This window comes from Protomyctophum parallelum, assembly GCF_964188405.1.
Source record: "Protomyctophum parallelum genome assembly, chromosome: 21".
Lineage (NCBI taxonomy): Eukaryota > Metazoa > Chordata > Actinopteri > Myctophiformes > Myctophidae > Protomyctophum > Protomyctophum parallelum.
The window spans coordinates 5,942,492-5,962,612 of NC_139713.1; the positions used below are offsets into that span (position 1 = coordinate 5,942,492).

At 41.5% G+C, this 20,121-nt stretch overlaps 1 protein-coding gene across 1 annotated transcript in view; it reads left to right on the plus strand.

The window, feature by feature from the left end:
- sez6l (seizure related 6 homolog (mouse)-like) overlaps positions 1-20,121 on the plus strand; it is a gene marked incomplete at its 5' end in the record, with an annotated part of 64,815 nt that overhangs the window by 14,430 nt on the left and 30,264 nt on the right. Inside the window, one exon of the mRNA XM_083792967.1 lies at positions 7,146-7,331. Within this exon, the coding sequence (XP_083649093.1) occupies positions 7,146-7,331 (186 nt within the window). The remainder of the gene's footprint in view (positions 1-7,145; positions 7,332-20,121) is intronic.

Below are 20,121 nucleotides of genomic sequence, written 5' to 3' on the forward strand. Positions count from 1 at the left end.
TAATCATTGCTATAGAGTGTGTTCAGTAACAGTGTTAAATAGCTCTATATTGTGACAGTAATCATTGCTATAGAGTGTGTTCAGTAACAGTGTTAAATAGCTCTATATTGTGACAGTAATCATTGCTATAGAGTGTGTGTTCAGTAACAGTGTTAAATAGCTCTATATTGTGACAGTAATCATTGCTATAGAGTGTGTTCAGTAACAGTGTTAATGTTAAATAGCTCTATATTGTGACAGTAATCATTGCTATAGTGTGTGTGTTCAGTAACAGTGTTAAATAGCTCTATATTGTGACAGTAATCATTGCTATAGTGTGTGTTCAGTAACAGTGTTAAATATCTCTATATTGTGACAGTAATCATTGCTATAGAGTGTGTGTTCAGTAACAGTGTTAAATAGCTATATATTGTGACAGTAATCATTGCTATAGTGTGTGTTCAGTAACAGTGTTAAATAGCTATATATTGTGACAGTAATCATTGCTACAGTGTGTGTTCAGTAACAGTGTTAAATAGCTCTATATTGTGACAGTAATCATTGCTATAGAGTGTGTGTTCAGTAACAGTGTTAAATAGCTCTATATTGTGACAGTAATCATTGCTATAGTAGTGTGTGTTCAGTAACAGTGTTGAATAGCTCTATATTGTGACAGTAATCATTGCTATAGAGTGTGTGTTCAGTAACAGTGTTAAATAGCTCTATATTGTGACAGTAATCATTGCTATAGAGTGTGTGTTCAGTAACAGTGTTAAATAGCTCTATATTGTGACAGTAATCATTGCTATAGTGTGTTCAGTAACAGTGTTAAATAGCTCTATATTGTGACAGTAATCATTGCTATAGTGTGTGTTCAGTAACAGTGTTGAATAGCTCTATATTGTGACAGTAATCATTGCTATAGAGTGTGTTCAGTAACAGTGTTAAATAGCTCTATATTGTGACAGTAATCATTGCTATAGTGTGTGTTCAGTAACATTGTTGAATAGCTCTATATTGTGACAGTAATCATTGCTAGTGTGTGTGTTCAGTAACAGTGTTAAATAGCTCTATATTGTGACAGTAATCATTGCTATAGTGTGTGTGTTCAGTAACAGTGTTAAATAGCTCTATATTGTGACAGTAATCATTGCTATAGTGTGTGTTCAGTAACAGTGTTGAATAGCTCTATATTGTGACAGTAATCATTGCTATAGAGTGTGTGTTCAGTAACAGTGTTAAATTGCTCTATATTGTGACAGTAATCATTGCTATAGAGTGTGTTCAGTAACAGTGTTAAATAGCTCTATATTGTGACAGTAATCATTGCTATAGTGTGTGTTCAGTAACAGTGTTAAATAGCTCTATATTGTGACAGTAATCATTGCTATAGTGTGTGTGTTCAGTTACAGTGTTGAATAGCTCTATATTGTGACAGTAATCATTGCTATAGTGTGTGTGTTCAGTAACAGTGTTAAATAGCTATATATTGTGACAGTAATCATTGCTATAGTAGTGTTTGTTCAGTAACAGTGTTAAATAGCTCTATATTGTGACAGTAATCATTGCTATAGTGTGTGTGTTCAGTTACAGTGTTAAATAGCTCTATATTGTGACAGTAATCATTGCTATAGTGTGTGTGTTAAGTTACAGTGTTGAATAGCTCTGTATTGTGACAGTAATCATTGCTATAGTGTGTGTGTTCAGTTACAGTGTTAGTGTTAAATAGCTCTATATTGTAATCAGTAATCATTGCTAGTATAGTGTTTGTTCAGTAACAGTTAAATAGGGTTAAATAGATCTATATTGTGACAGTAATACTTTATTTTCTACAGACTATAGTGTTTGTTTTCAAGTTAGGAGGACACCACATTTTATCCAATTAGCGGAGAGAGACCTCAACTCATTCATTATTGTTATTGCTTTCATAGCTACTATACTGCTGTTGCTACTTGTATTATTGCTACGGATAGTTTTTCATCGTACACATTTTGGGGCGGGGAACCCCTTTTGGTGTTAGCATCATGTTGTGCTTTATAGCTATTGAAAAATAGCAGATCTACAAGCTCATAGCGCGCCACCGAGTGGCGCGCTACGAGCTTGTAGGTCTGCGATTTTTGAAAGAAATCGAAGAAACGACTGACATAGAAACATAGCTTTTTTCAGAAAACTGTCAGGATGTAGAAGACATTTTTAGAATCTGATCTCAGGTCAAAATGGGTTATTGCTATGATAGTTTTACAGTTTTTAATCTTGTTCCTGCAGTGTTGTTGCTTCTCTCCCTCCCCCCCCCCCCTCCCCCTCCCCCCCCTGACACGCCCATCCTCCTTGATTTATTGTACTTTCGACATGGTTGTAATTTCCTGTCTTGGCAGAGGGAGAGGAGAGATAACGTACATCATAAAACGTACAGATTGTAGCTTTAATATATATTATACAGAGTTGTTTTCTGTTTTATCTTTCTTTTGTTGTTTTTCTTTTATTATTGTTGTTGTTGTTTATATGTCTTAAAAGCTGCAACCCGTATAGATTTATGTTCGGATTTAAAACCTGGGTTTTTCTGCACAAGCGCCGATCCATTTCTATAAAGCTGAAGCCTGTTTGGAAGGGTTTTACACTTTGAGCTTTTGTGCAATAACAAGTAAGACGCGCAAACGCGGGAAGCGAACGCAGCTCGTGTGTGTGTGGTTGTGTGTGTGTGTGTGTGTGTGTGTGTGTGCTACAGCTGCGCCCTGTGTGTGTGTGTGTGTGTGTGTGTGCTACAGCTGCGCCCTGTGTGTGTGTGTGTGTGTGTGTGTGTGTGTGTGCTACAGCTGCGCCCTCTGGTGGCGGGCGGGTGGTGTAACAGCGGGACAGACAGACACACAGACACACACACACAGACATTCAGCCCTTGCTGTCATAGTAGGCTCACTGCGTTCGCAATAACTCTGTTGTCCACCAGTGTTGTTTTTGGCAGCAGATTTCTATTTTAGTTTTAGTCATTATTAGTCTCCTGAATAGTTTTCACTTAGTCTTAGTCACATTTCAGTCACCTGGAATGTATTAGTGTTAGTCTAGTTTTAGTCGACTAAATGTCATAAGATTTTAGTCGACTAAATCTACAGGCGATTTAGTCGACTAAATTGTATTTTTGCGGGCCTTGTTGCCATCATAATGACTTATTTTACACTTGCTGAAAATAGCCGATCTACAAGCTCACAACGCGTCGCAGCGCGACGCATTGTGAGCTTGTAGATCAGCTATGTTCAGCATGCAACCAAGTGTAAAATGACTTATACTGGATCTCTTGTCCACTAGTCCCTTCCTAACATTTTAGTCTAGTTTTTATTTGTTGAGGAAATTGTCAGTATATTTAGTCTTAGTTTTAGTCATCATAGCACAGTTTTAATTTAGTTTCCATTTAGTTTTCTTCAGTGGAAAAAGGTAGTCGACGAACATTTTTCGTCTTAGTTTTAGTCGACGAAAACAACACTGTTGTCAACCAGTAGAAGAAGTGTCCTCGAAAACAGAGAATTCATTTTCCGGTTCAGGATACCAATTGGATTGAATTAGGAGAGAACTCAACTCATATATCACTACTACTACTACAAGTAAGACGCGCAAACGCGGGAAGCGAACGCAGCTCGTGTGTGTGTGGTTGTGTGTGTGTGTGTGTGTGTGTGTGTGTGTGTGTGTGTGTGTGTGTGTGTGTGTGTGTGTGTGTGTGTGTGTGTGTGCTACAGCTGCGCCCTGTGTGTGTGTGTGTGTGTGTGTGTGTGTGCTACAGCTGCGCCCTCTGGTGGCGGGCGGGTGGTGTAACAGCGTGACACACACACAGACATTCAGCCCTTGCTGTCATAGTAAGTGGCTCACTGCGTTCGCAACTACTACTTGTATTATTGTGTTACAGTTTGAACTGCTGCAATCTCTCACTGAGGAAAACTAAGACTAAATATACTGACAATTTCGTCAACAAATAAAAACTAGACTAGTTAGGAAGGGACTAGTGGACAAGAGATCCAGTGAGTCATTTTACACTTTGGTTTCATGCTGAAAATAGCAGATCTACAAGCTTGTATAGATCGGCTATGTTCAGCAAGTGTAAAAAATGATGGCATCAATGCCCACCAAAATGCATTTTAGTCGACTATAGATCAACTGTAGATTTAGTCGACTCAAATCTCATGATATTTAGTCGACTGAAACTAGACTAAAGACTAAAACATTCCGGGTGACTAAAAATGTGACTAAAACTAAGGGAAAACTATTCAAGAGACTATGACTAAAACTAGTCATAGTCTAGTTTCTAGTGTCGTCTAGTTTGAAACATGTCATAAAAATGTTCCCGTAACACCACAGATGAATCTCTCCCTCTCCCTCTCCCCCTCTCTCCCTCTCTCCCCCTCTCTCTCTCTCCCCCTCTCTCCCCCTCTCTCTCTCCCTCTCTCTCCCTCTCTCTCCCTCTCTCTCCCCCCTCTCTCTCTCTCTCTCTCTCTCTCCCCCCCTCTCTCTCTCTCTCTCTCTATGTCCCCCTCTCTCCCCCTCTCTCCCTCTCCCTCTCCCCCTCTCTCTCTCTCTCTCTCTATCTCCCCCTCTCTCCCCCTCTCTCCCTCTCCCTCTCCCCCTCTCCCCCTCTCTCTCTCCCTCTCTTTCTCTCTCTCTCTCTCTATCTCCCCCTCTCTCCCCCTCTCTCCGCCTGATGGAGGGGAAAGGAACTGGTTGGAATAACGTGTTCCTTCCACGCGCTACGTCCAACCAGGGAAACTCCCCCCTGTCAGGTGTAAAGGAGCAACTTGGACACTCAACCATGACATCACATTAGATGATTGACACAGGGGTGAAAAATGGGTTACAAAATCGTGGGATAAAAAATATATTAAAGGTTTTATGACATTCATTTTCATTTATTTTTCTTTTTTCTTTTAGGTTTTATGACCTCAATTACACCCAAAAAACCTGAACTTTGAACATTCAGTGGATTTTCTGTGGTCTGAAGTTTTCTTTGGGGTTTTTTGGGCCTTTTGAGCTACAATGAAAACAGGCAACACAGTGAAACAGTGACATCTGCTGGCAAATCCCATTGACATATATGGGATTTGCAGTAAGTGATGTCACTTACTGCCGGCAAATCAGAGCACCTGTTTGAGCCAGAAAACCCCAGATCACAGAAAATCTACTGAATGTTAAAAGATCATGTTTTTTTGGGTGCAATTGAGATTAGAAAACCTAAATAAAAACAAGAACAAATCCAAAACCTTTTTTTTAATGTCACAATCCCTTTAAAAAAATGAGAAACAGTGAACTGAATGACCCGGTGACCTATGATGACCGTCCATGTAGTAATTTATCGACAAATTGGAGGTCCAGAAATTCAACAGAAAAAGGGAGTTGGGATCTCAAGAGGGGGAAGAAGTGCAGCGGATTGTCTGGTTGATTGAGTCATTATTATTACTATTAGGACATTAGTAGTAGTCAGTGGACAATTGTTTGAGAAACAGTGGGATGTACACTAGTATACACATGGGATGCATAGCTAGTGTTACAAAAGCATTAATCTTAGCCCATATCCCCGCTCAAAACGCAACAGTGGTGCCCAGGTTGACTCTTTAACCCATTCTGAACGGGGACCCATTTTGGTGTTAGCATCATGTCGTGCTTTAACTATTGAAAAATAGCAGATCTACAAGCTCATATCTCATAAAAACAGCAGACCTACAAGCTCGTATCGCGCCACTCGGTGGCGCGATACGAGCTTGTAGGTCTGCTGTTTTTGAAAAATTGAAGAACGACTGACATAGAAACATAGCTTTATCAGAAAACTGTCAGGATGTAGAAGACGTTTATAGAATCTGATCTCAGGTCAGAATGGGTGGGTGGTGGTCCCTGCATGGTTCACAATCAGTTGAAAACCCCCTGCTTAAAAGAGACCAGTGTTGGAGCATGGCAAATCCTTAGAGTATATATGAATAGAGACGGCACCAGATTCCTCCTCCCATCCACTTGCATTAAGTTGCTCTAAAGCACATGAGGCGATTTCACTCCTCCTTCCGTGTAGGAACAGAGTGCATTCTGGGATGGATTTGCCCCAAACACATGAACGCGCTGCAGCCGTTGACTATCATTGTGCCGTTTGTGCTGCGTTCACGTATGAAACATTCGTTCACGTGTTCATGGCCCCAATCACATGAACAATGATAGTCAACGGAGCAGCGCTGGCTCGAGCTGCAATACCAAATCCGACCACTATGGCCATTTCGCCTCAGGGTTTCCTCTGGGTGCCTCCTCTATTCATATATACTCTAAGGGCAAATCTCTATAGAGGGTATGTGCGTGACATCATCATCAAACCAGGAAGTTATGCAGGAACGCCTACACTGTGTGGCAAAAAAACTACTTTCTGGCCTTGACAGCCCAGACATCCACACAGAAAAGTCCTGTCTGATTGCATTAAACAACATTAAACAATGTTAATTAAACTCACTTTGCCTGTTGCTTTGCCACTCGATGTGCCATTCACTTTAATCAGAACCAGTGTGTGTCCAGTGGAAACCTCGTATGAATCTGATCTCAGGTCAGAATGGGTTAAGTATATGCGCATACCCTCTATTGGAAGAGAGTTCCACAGGGTGGGGGGGGGGATGCCACACTGAACATGGCTACTCTGTATCCATAACTTTTCCTGCAGGGCTGTGTGTGTGCTCCAGACAGTTCCTGTCGATTTGATCCAATGAAAGCCAATGAAACTGGTCAGATGACTCAATGATATCCAATGAAATCAACAGGAACTGGAGCACACACACACACACAGCCCAGGAAAAGTGTGGATAGAATCAGACGTGCAGGGAGATTGTCGTCTCACACAGTGTTCTCGTGTGTGTGTGTGTGTGTGTGTGCGTGCGCACGTGTGTATAGTTTTCAGACTGAGCTGCGAGTTGCCGAGGCGACCGCACTTCTAACACAGTGTTCTCGTGTGTGTGTGTGTGTGTGTGCGTGTGTGCGTCCGTGCATGCGTCCGTGCGTGTGCTTGTGTGTGTGTGTGTGTGTGTATAGTTTTCAGACTGAGCTGCGAGTTGCCGAGGCGACCGCACTTCTAACACAGTGTTCTCGTGTGTGTGTGTGTGTGTGCGTGTGTGCGTCCGTGCATGCGTCCGTGCGTGTGTGTGTGTGTGTGTGTGTGCGTGTAGTTTTCAGACTGAGCTGCGCGTTGCCGAGGCGACCGCACTTCGGCGAGGTGTCGGTTCTGGACCTGCTGCCGGGGGGCGTGGCCCGCTTCCACTGCCACATGGGCTACCACCTGCAGGGGGCGCCCTCGCTCACCTGCCGCAACGCCTCCCTGCCCGTGTGGAGCGGCAGGGAGCCCGTCTGCAGGGGTGAGTTCAATCTGACCCCAGATCAGACTCTAAGAAATGTCTTCCACATCCTGACAGTTTTCCATTCTGACCCCAGATCAGACTCTAAGAAATGTCTTCGACATCCTGACAGTTTTCCATTCTGACCCCAGATCAGACTCTAAGAAATGTCTTCGACATCCTGACAGTTTTTCATTTTGACCCGAGATCAGATTCTAAGAAATGTCTTCGACATCCTGACAGTTTTCCATTCTGACCCGAGATCAGACTCTAAGAAATGTCTTCGACATCCTGACAGTTTTTCATTTTGACCCCAGATCAGATTCTAAGAAATGTCTTCGACATCCTGACAGTTTTCCATTCTGACCCGAGATCAGACTCTAAGAAATGTCTTCGACATCCTGACAGTTTTTCATTTTGACCCCAGATCAGACTCTAAGAAATGTCTTCGACATCCTGACAGTTTTCCATTCTGACCCCAGATCAGATTCTAAGAAATGTCTTCGACATCCTGACAGTTTTCCATTCTGACCCCAGATCAGACTCTAAGAAATGTCTTCGACATCCTGACAGTTTTCCATTCTGACCCCAGATCAGACTCTAAGAAATGTCTTCGACATCCTGACAGTTTTCCATTCTGACCCGAGATCAGATTCAAAAAAATGTCTTCGACATCCTGACAGTTTCTCATTCTGACCCGAGATCAGATTCTAAGAAATGTCTTCTACATCCTGACAGTTTTCCATTCTGACCCCAGATCAGACTCTAAGAAATGTCTTCGACATCCTGACAGTTTTTCATTCTGACCCGAGATCAGATTCTAAGAAATGTCTTCTACATCCTGACAGTTTTCCATTCTGACCCCAGATCAGACTCTAAGAAATGTCTTCGACATCCTGACAGTTTTTCATTCTGACCCGAGATCAGATTCTAAAAAATGTCTTCGACATCCTGACAGTTTTCCATTCTGACCCGAGATCAGATTCTAAGAAATGTCTTCGACATCCTGACAGTTTATCATTCTGACCCCAGATCAGATTCTAAGAAATGTCTTCGACATCCTGACAGTTTATCATTCTGACCCGAGATCAGATTCTAAAAAATGTCTTCGACATCCTGACAGTTTTTTATGGAAAAAGCTATGTTTCTATGTTTCAGTCGTTCTTCGATTTAAAAAAAATAGCAGATCTACAAGCTCATAGCGCGCCACCGAGTGGCGCGCTATGAGCTTGTAGATCAGCTATTTTTTTAATAGCTAAATCATAGCATAATGCTAACACCAAAAAAGGGTTTCCCGCCCCAAAATGGGTTAAGACTATGACAACAAATGTTCGTCGACTGCCTTTTTCCACTAACGAAAAACGAAATGGAAACGAAATGAAAACTAAGCTATGGTGACTAAAACTAAGGGCGCTTTCACACCGGACATGTTTGGTTCGTTTAAAACGAACCATGGTCCGCTTACCCCTTTGGTTCGGTTGGTGTGAACGTGCATACGAACTCTGGTGCGGATCAAAGAAACGAACCATGGTCCGCTAAAAAAGGCCGGACTCGGTTCGCTTCCAAACGAACCACGGTGCGCTTCGTTACTGGTGTGAATGCATTCGGACTTTATAGAGGACCTCCGACCAAATACAGGACGATAGGCAAAATAGCCGTCGGGCGTCGGCAGTTGTGAGGCTGCATTAATAATTATAGTTATAAAAGCATGTATTTTTTTACGGGGATCATATGACAGCTGACAGTCTGATTTTAATAGTAGACGCATACAGTATATGTCGAGGCGCAGCGCAGCATACGAGGTTCACATGCGCAAAATGTACAAGTTATCGACATGGAATGGTGTACGGTATGGCACACGATGTAAGCTTGTAGATCTGTTTATTTTAAGCATGCGCCGGCCGCCGCCACGCAAAGTTATGACAAAGCATGCGAATCTGCGATGCATGAGTCTTCATGCGAGTTTCTCTTTCAACTTGTGTCCCCTCCTTTTTGTGTGTGTGTGTGTGTGTGTGTGTGTGTGTGTGTGTGTGTGTGTGTGTGTGTGTGTGTGTGTGTGGGCGCGTGTGTGTGGGCACGCACATGAGGGGACTGGGGGAGAGACCCATATATTTATATGGGAGAGACGCAGAGACAGAGAAATATTTAAAATCATCCATGTCGCGCAGGCCGCAGGTATCGAGAAAAAGCCAATGTTAAATAAGCTATACACAGGTGGTCCCAAATGATTAATTGATTACATCACTATAGCAAAAGACGTAAAACTAGGTCAACTCAATTAGCTGCAGCGGAGCTGTTCTGACTTGAAGCTCAATAACCAACTGACCAAACCATAAGATGACATGGAAATGCCCGCCGCGGCGCCGATTTGATGCGCAGAAATAACATGGGTGAAGGTGCACACATGGAAGAAAAGTCCTTTTTATCGGGGATACCTTGTTGTAGGCTATACGTCTCCGTGAATTTATGCATCAGCATTCAGCAGCAAGCACATTATTGTTCAAACACTGCTCCTCTGTTCATCTGTTGCTCTTATTTGGCTAATAAAATAATTAATAAGAATGAATGCAATAGCAAGTTGTTGCTGCCTGTCATGTTGCTGTTCTCTTCTCTCTCTGTGTGACTGAAGGTTGCCCCAAAAATTGTAGACAGTGATTTCCCCTCATGTTCTTTTCCCCCTCACTATTTGGTTCGCTTAACATGTCCACGTGTCATTTGTTTACATATTTGGTACGCTTTACAAAGTCCAGTGTGAACACCAAACGGACCAAAATCAAAATGCAAATATTTGGTCCTTGGTCCTTGATCCGGACCTTCTAAGCAAACTTTGGGTGTGAAAGCGCCCTAAGACTAAATATACTGACAATTTCGTCAACATTTGTTGACGAAAATGTTGGTGTCCAATGTTTAACCTATTTTGGGCGGGAACCCCTTATGTTATAATTTAGCTATTGAAAAATCTGCTATTTTTGACAAATCGTCAAAATGTGCCTCAAATCTTTCAGAAAATTGTCATGATTTAGAAAACTTTTTTTTTTCTTTTTTTTTCGACGTCAGGCCTGAATGCTCCCTCTCTCCTCTCTTTCAAAACCTCACTTAAAACCCACCTCTTCAGAATAGCCTTCCCCAGTTGAGGCCTCGTTTACCTTTTTATCTTTTTAACCCTGTATCTGTTATGTTTTAGCTTTGATCTTTTTTCTTAATAAAGTCTGTTCCTGGTGTTCTCATGTAAAGCGCTTTGGGTATTTAGAACAGCGCTATATAAATCTGAGCTATTATTATTATTATTATTATATTATTTAAAAAAAAAAACGATTCAACGAGAATGCACTTGAAAGAAAACAGTAAACATATTTGACAATATAGCTGCTTGTCAGAAAGAAATGCAAGTAAGCTAACTAGAGAAATCTCTCATTCCAAATTTTTTTACACTGCAGCACTTCTAAACACCAGCTCAGTGGCCTTGTGGTTAGAGTGTCCGCCCTGAGACTGGGAGGTCGGGGTTCAATCCCCGGCCGGGTCAAATACCAAAGACTGTAAAAATGGGACCCAGTGCCTCCCTGCTTGACACTCAGCATCAAGGGTTGGATTGGGGGGTAAGTCCCTGCGACATACTAGCGTCATGTCCAGGGGATGTACTTGTACATCAAGCTGCCTCACGCTACAGAAACAGGAGATAGGCTCCTGCCCCTATGGGCCTCATGGCTCGGCAAGGCTACTTACTTATACTTACTTCTAAACACCCTATAAACATATAATATAATTTATATTTTTAAGACTTGAATGCTAGACATTTACAATTTACATTTAGAGGCCAACATTGTACCATCATTACAGTATGCACAACTAGTAACTTCCTCCACTGGTGATAACCATGTAATTCTGTACAGCTGCCTTTTCAGAACTGCTCATTTTACATATAATTATATATTTAAACAGCAACTGATATTGTCTAGATATGGATTAGTATGCAAATATCTCAAGTTGTTCCTCATCTGTTGACCTACATTTAAAGAAGTCCAAACTCAGGGATGTTTATTGTTCAACTGCACATCCTGTACATTAATTTATAGTTACTAAAGTTGACTCTTTATCATATGAGGTACAGCAGTTTATATCAACCCCCTGGTGGCACAAACACAACATTGATGTGATCAATTCTACATGTTGAAATGTAACAGTAATAACTTGTACTGTTTTATTTATAACATTCACTGTTTTAACAAACTGATTTGGACCAAACGCAGTTTCATCACAAACACTTTATTGATCAATCTGTCAGTGGTATTAAAATGAAACAGATGGCTGTTATTATTCATTTATTACATGTTACATTTTTACACAGCCTCCGCCCGAGTGACGGCAGACTGCTGGGTGAGGCGCTGGTGGTTTGGCATGCGGGTTTCAGATCAACATATAGAATGAATTATTTACTGACCACTTGTTGACCAAGTGTATCTTGAGTGTACAGGGTTTGATGAGGTCAGATCAACACACTGTATGGAATCTACGAACAGGAAGGACGGGTGTGTGTGTGTGTGGGGGGGGGGTGATCAACATAATGGAATGTCAAAACAGGTCAACTCCGCATATATGGAGATCTAAGGGTTTGAGGTCAGATATAGTTGCTGGCTGGCTGGTTAATGCAGCACAACACTAGACAACTATCTCACACATCAAAAAGTGTGTTGTCCCACATGGATTGTCGTTCCATCGTCTCTTAAGAAACGATGCACAATGCTCTCGTCCTCCGTAATTATTAGGCTCATCTCGGCCCCAGTACCTGTAGAAGTGGAAAAAACATTTAATACATTTTTAGGCCCGACGTCGAAATAAAAAAATTGTTCGCTCTGAAAGAATATATACATTTGTGCCGCATTTTCACGGTTTTTCAAAAAATAGCAGACCTACAAGCTCGTAGCGTGCCACTCGGTGGCGCGCTACGAGCTTGTAGATCAAACCATGTGACTCCCATTGAAATTGCATTGTGAGGCCTCATTCACACTTATCAAACACCAATCAAGCAAATGTTTGGTAGTTTTTTTGATTTTTTAAGGCCACCACAAAAAGTATTTTCCAATGTGAGTCACATGGTTTGACCAAACATTTGTGTTTGATGGCTGATTGCTGGTGGTGTTCTTCCCCCCCCCCCCCCCCCCCCCCCATCAAACAAAAATGTTTGGTCAAACCTGACAGCCATTAATCACAGACAGAGCACAGAATATCGTGTGTGTATGAGGCCATAGATAACAGTATTGTGTTTAATTATAGAGTTCAATTTAGAATATATATATATATATAGGAATAATATGAAGAGAAAATAATGTGGAATGTAGTTTGCTTAAAATACATGTACCGTAGTTAAAGAAATGTTTTCTTTAAATGTAGAGTAGAATAATGAAGGTAAAGTCTTACGTTGGTGTGGTCAGTGGTCTTCCATCCACCCACTTCCACACTCCTTCTGTCTCGCTGTCGGTCAATCCAATGTACACAATCTTGTCTCCAACGAGTCCGAGAAGAAAGTCCTGGACAGAAAAGCAGCTGGTTACTGAAGTACAATAGACTACATGGAATAGGTTACAGCACGTACTAATACACTGTTTCCCAAACAGATGGTTTGGACCCATTTAAGGTCACTGAACAATTTGTATGGCTCACAACTCAAGTAAAATCCAAGAAGAATAATAGGAAAAATAAGTAGTGAAAATAGCAGATCTACAAGCTCACAACAAGGCACATGCACATGCACACGCGCACGCGCACACACACACACACACACACACACACACACACACACACACACACACACACACACACACACACACACACACACACACACACACACACACACACACACACACACACACACACACACACACTAACCTGTTCTTCACTACTGTTAATGACCACCAGATCAGCTCCTTGGTTCTGACAGTATTCTCTACTTTGATTCCATGTTTTGTAGTGAGTAGCTAATAAGTAACAGCTGTCTCCAAACTTCGTCCACCCTCTCGTGGGACACAGATGGTCTAAAAACATCAAACAGGACATTTACTGACGGATTTTCAATGTACTGATAATCAATTATAACCCATACAGTTGCAATAGTAGTCAGAAATGTAGTGGAGTGGAGCGTAAAACTATTCACTTATTATATCAATGGTGTTTTCTACTCCACATATTTAGCAGAGATACTCAAGTATACTTTTATGGTACTGTATTGACTTCACTTAAGTATTTCAATGTTTGTGATACTGTCTGTATACTTCTATTCTATACTCTTAGAGGAAAATATTGTAGTTTTTATTCCACTACATTTATTTGACAGCTTTAGTTAATAGTTACTTCATATATTTAGATTATTAATAAGTAACAAACATTAAACAATTAAGCCTTGTATTATAATTCGGTCAAATAGCAGATATTTTTTTATATATACGTTTTATCCCACGATTTTGCAACCAATTTTTTTTTAACCCAGTGTCAATTATCTAATGTAATCCTGGGCGCTACATTTCCTCTGACCAACCTGGGGGGGCAGCGGACTGACCTCATGCTTCCTTCTATGCATGAGGAGTCCAAGCTGCGTCTTTTCACCTGACAGAGGGGAGTTTCCCCGGCCGGACGTAGCGCGTGGAAGGAACACGTTATTCCGACCAGTTCCTTTCCCCTCCATCAGGCGCCCCGGCTGGCCAGGGGGAGGTAGTTTAGAGACCAGGATTACCCTATGTTTTTTTTTTGTGAGGGTACCTATACCCTAGGGGACACGGGGAGAACATGCAAACTCCACACAGAAAGCCCCTATGAGCTTGTAGGTCTGCTATTTTTGAAAAATCGAAGAGCGACTGACATTTTTTTAATCTGATCTCAGGTCAGAATGGGTTAATAATGAAACTGTCAGGATGTAATAGACATTTTTTTAATCTGATCTCAGGTCAGAATGGGTTAAATAGCAGATATACAAGCCAGCAAGACGGTCTTCCCCCAGAAGATAAGATTAGTGTTCCAGCAGTAGTGATGGGTTTACTCAGATTGTCTACCTCTAAATCCCTGGCAATGATTTACAATATCAATATGTAGCCTAATACAATTTAATATTTATTCAAGACATTTTTTCTACTTCTCTCACCTTCTCTCAGCTGCTTCACTTCACTTTTCAGTTTCTGCACTTCCTCCACCAACTCTTCCATCTTGGTTTCACTCGCAGACAGTCTGGAAGCCATATCTGGAAACACATGTATAATCACACAGAAGATACTAAAATAAATTCTACAATGTAGACATAGTATTGCATCAAAATACAACTTAAAGTACCAAAAATAGAAAAGACAAAGTATGCAAGTATACAGTACTTGAGTGAATGTACTTAGTTACTTTACACCAATGGCAGTGGTGAAATGATGAAACATTTGAGACATATTCCAAGTTGAAGTTTATAACTTATTAAAGCCTTAATTTTTAAGTCACGTTAACAAGCATTGTAGTCTCTTGAAAATAAAATAAATACATTTCATGTTCAAATATGTTTTGGCTCATTTCAACCATTTGAACACCTCAGACAAGTTTTAAGTTGCTTGATTCAGTATTTAGATATCCGATATATAGGTCTACATTGAATTTTATCAGCCATATAAACCCATTGTAACTTCAAACTCCATTTTAGATTTAGTGAAAAAAAACATCTCTGCCTCTGGTGACTGATATGGTCCCTCTCATGTTACATTCAAACCTGCATAGTTTGAGCGGCGCGATTACATACAAAGTCAATGAAGCGAACGGCTGCGCCCCTCACTTCACACGTCACGTGTGTGATTTTACTTTAGCAATGCTTTACCCAGTGGCGAAAAGCAATAGGAATTACATTTTGGGCAGGAAATAATTACATTTTGGGCAGGCAAGATGTGTGAAATGTCGATTGATTTGGACAGGCCTGTCCTCGCCTTATTATAGATGCACCTCTGGCTTTACCTGCGTGACCAAAGTGAAGCGACTGGACAAACAAATCTATATCTTCAGGTCTGAATGCACCATAATGAATGTTAGACTCATTGGAAAGACACGTCCCTGCTGTTTCAATTACTTTTTTTAATTTACTAAAAAAAAAAAAAATACTAAACGTAATTTGAAGAATAAATAAAATAATATATACTGTATAATCAAGAATATGGAAAATATCAAATCAAGCAACTTTAAAAAGTGTCCCAAAAGAAGGAGGATAATAACTGCGTGAACGGGTAATTATGGGCACTAACGATTTGCCCATAAACCTCAAGTTTAGCAGCATATACAGAAATATACAGTAATATACAGGTGTGATGGTACAATATACGGTATTATACAGGTGTGATGGTACAATATACGGTAATATACAGGTGTGATGGTACAATTTGGGAGTTTGTTGGAAAGTTTAACGGGAGTTTCCTGTAATATACACATCCGTATTCCATGCTTTTTTAGCGCTGTTTAACCCATTCTGACCTGAGATCAGATTCATACGAGGTTTCCGCCGGACACACACTGGTCTGATGAACCCATTCTGACCTGAGATCAGATTCTAAAAAATGTCAGTCGTTCTTCGATTTTTCAAAAAATAGCAGACCTACAAGCTCGTATCGCGCCACTCGGTGGCGCGATATGAGCTTGTAGATCTGCTATTTTTCAATAGCTAAAGCATAACATGATGCCGACACCAAAATGGGTGCCCGGTCAGAATGGGTTTAAAATGAGCCCACTGGTGTTTGAAAGGTAAACATTTTAGCAAAAGGCCGATGCACACCTCAGAAGTCTAGTGACAGGTGCGTAGGACAATAAAGCATCTTTGAAGAACAAAGAAAGGGTCCCGCCGCACACTGCCAGAAACTTGCCAAAAATGTTGCTCTTTATTGGTCAACGTTTCGGTCTATTCGACCTTCATCAGGACAACCGAAACATTGACCAATAAAGAGCAACATTTTTGGCAGGTTTCTGGCAGTGTGCGGGACCCTTTCTTTGTTCTTCAAAGAGAACCTTTTTATGAAAGGTAAACATAACATACTGACCTGCATGCTGTCCTTCCAGTTGGCTCTTAAAGTTCTGGAACAGATCTGTGGCCTGCTGGATGTCATCGGCAGCAGCCTCAGCCAGACAGAACAGCAGAAGCAGCAAAGCAGTCTTCATGGTGAAGTCCAGGATGTGAGGCTATAACGTTAATGCATGACAGCCTGTATTTATTGGAGTTTCAGACACCCCGTTATTGTATTCCTGTTTCTCATTGGATGGAGGCGTGGAGAAGCATGTTTAGAGGCAAACTGATTGGTTCCTTCACGGAACACGCCCACTTTTTAGGGGAGGTGGAGTTATGTGGTTTTTCAAAGTGGGGTCTGCGGACCCCCCCCCCCAGGGGTCCTCGAGGGTCCTCGGCAAAACGAGGAACAATTTAAACACATTTAAAACTTAACCCATTCTGACCTGATATCAGATTCTACAAAATGTCTTCTACATCCTGACAGTTTTCTGAAAAAGCTATGTTTCTATGTCAGTCGTTCTTCGATTTTTCAAAAATTGCAGACCTACAGGCTCGTACTGCGCCACTCGGTGGCGCGCTATGAGCTTGTAGATCTGCTATTTTTCTTTTTTTATATATTTTTTTATCCCACGATTTTGTAACCCATTTCTCACCCCTGTGTCAATCATCTAATCTGTGATCCTGGGCTCTACACACCCTCCGCCAACCTGGGGAGAGCAACGGACTTAACTCATGCTTCCTTCATGCTTGAGTGTCCAAGTTGCTCCTTTCCACCTGACAGGGGGGATCTGCTATTTTTCAATAGCTAAAGCATAGCATAATGCTAACACCAAAAGGGGTTCCGCCCAAAATGGGTTAAACAGCCGATCTACAAGCTGAGATGAACATTTGTTTTTAAATGATGCGTAATTGTGAATAATTTAGAATAATGGGCGATTCACTAAGCACTCCTTGGGCTTAAAACGGCCATATAGACATGACAGGTCAGCATTTTGAGAATGATCTTCTCTGCAGTCTGCACCAATCTGAACAATTTGGACCTCAGTTGCACTGAGAGAGATTACCGAACCAAACTGTGATGCCAAACCTGACCAGGCTTTCCAAGACTGCTCGGACTAGCAAGACACTATGGGGGTTTTACACCTTTGGTTGCTTTGAATGCCAGTTTGTATTCTGTGCGGGCAGCGACCGGGAGCCAATGCAGGGAGCGGAGAAGGGGGGAGACATGTGAGAACTTTGGCTTGTTTGAAGACCATTTTGGATCAATTGGAGAGGTTTAAGTGTGCATGCCGGTAGGCCAGTAAGGAGGGAGTGCATGCATAATCATTGCACAGAATGTCCAATTTCACAAGCTTTCAGAGTGATTAGACAATAGAAGATCTACAAGCTCAGCATTTGTGTTTTCAAATAGCCAAAGTACATTTCTATTAAAGTGACAATCGAATGACTTTCAAAGACCTTGTTAATTCCATATTGGTCAGAGTCAAATATTACGCAAGAAATAGGCAAACATTGTGAAAAATAACAGATCTATACCAGCTCTGAATCCAATGACTTCTGAGGGCTGCAGTCCTTCAAGTTAAATTCAAAGAGCTCACGAAGCACGAAACATTCTGTGGCCATGAAGCAATCCAGCTACAGTATAGATTTGGTTCATTATGTAGCTGTCAAGCAAGCTGTAGAAATAGCCAAGCAATCTACAGTAGAGTTTTCACTCATATACAGTAGCTGTCAAGCAGCCAGTGGTGGAAGAAAGTACACAAATGTTTTACTTAAGTAAAAGTACCAATACTAGTACGCAATGTAGACGTACTCCCGTCATAGTGTGTCCCATTTCACAAGTTAAAAATGTGTACACGATCCTTTGAAAATAGCAGATCTACAAGCTCACAATGTGTCGCATCGTGAGCTTGTAGATCTGCTATTTTCAAATGGCCCCCGAAATGTATATAGGGTTGAAGTGGTTAATGTATGTTTTTTCTAATCAAAACTAAAATCTCCAAAGTAACTCAAGTTTTCAAATTATCGTAGTGGAGTAAAATGTACAATATTTGCCTCTGAAAGTAAAAGGTACTGAAAATGTGACGTATAGTCAAGTAAAGTACAGATAACTCAAAATTGTACTTAACCCGTTCAAAAATAGCAGATCTACAAGCTCGTAGCGCGCCACCGAGTGGCGCGCTACGAGCTTGTAGGTCTGCTATTTTTTTTTTTTAATCGACTGAACGACTGACATAGAAACAGATTTTTCAGAAAACTGTCAGGATGTGTAGAAGAATTTTTTTTAGAATCTGATCTCAGGTCAAAAAAAAGGGGGGGCGGGGGCTGTCATCCGGGCCGCGGGACCCCAGGAGGGGTGCTTAAGGGTGGGCACTCGGGGACGGGCGGTGTGCGCCTGCATGGTTCCCCCGGGCCCGTTTGGATTATCGCACTAAGTGTGGAAGCAGAGTCCCAGCAGGGGCTGCAGGGTACTGTACTGTACTGTAGGGTACTGTACTGTACTGTACTGTAGGGTACTGTACTGTACTGTACTGTAGGGTACTGTACTGTACTGTACTGTAGGGTACTGTACTGTACTGTACTGTACTGTACTGTACTGTAGGGTACTGTACTGTACTGTACTGTAGGGTACTGTACTGTACTGTACTGTAGGGTACTGTACTGTACTGTACTGTAGGGTACTGTACTGTACTGTACTGTAGGGTACTGTACTGTACTGTACTGCAGGGTACTGTACTGTACTGTACTGTAGGGTACTGTACTGTACTGTACTGTAGGGTACTGTACTGTACTGTAGGGTACTGTACTCCACAATTGCAACCACTATATTAATGGCAAGTATTTCATACAGCTTAAGTTCAGAAAATCTGAACTATCCCTTTAAAGGAGAATTCCATACTAAAAGGCTTTCTTACCTTTCTTTGTAGTTGTTACGTCCCCACCAAAGAGGTCCAGGTGTTATTTTATGCAAAAGCTCCTTATTGGCTATTTCCCCTATACCATAAGCCCTCGATGAATTGCATTGAATTGAATGGGAATTGAATGGGGCTATGGGGTGTTGTGCTAATTCACTTATTTCCATCGCTCAAAATTATAATTTCTTTGTATATATCCTCTCTTCATAATGTAAATAATATCCCAAGCGGCACACTTTACTACTTCTTTCGATGGAAATAAGCGAACTAGCATAACACCCCATAGCCCCATTCAATTCCCATTCAATGCAATGCAATTCATTGAGGGCTTATGGTAGGGAAAATAGCCAATAAGGAGTTTTTGCACAAAAAACACCTGGACCTCTTTGGTGGGGACGTAACAACTACAAAGAAAGGTAAGAAAGATAAGAAAGCATTCTAGCATGGAATTCTCCTTTAAGTAGCCTATAACACGCAGTCTGGACTTCCATTCCGTCTCCCTTATCGCCAGCCACAGGACATATCGTTGTAATGGTATAGCGATTCAGGGCAGGAGCCAAGCTATACTATACTTACAGTAAGTAAATGTACTCGTAAATGTTCCACCACTGCCAAGCAGCTGTAGCTATACCTTCCTCTGCTGCCACCTCTGGGTTTCTGCTCATGATTCATATTCATAAACGTTGGCACGTTTGCGCCGCTCTAGGGAGCAAGGCTATCAGGTATAAAACTGTCACCAAGACTAAACGGAGGAAGTGTAATCTAAAGAGCGGGTTGTAGTTTATCAATGTGATTTAGAGACAGGTTTTCAACAGGTGGTCCGTGGACCACTGGTGGTCCGTGAAGGTATTGTATAATGTGGTCCCTGACCATGCAAAGTTGTGAAACAGAG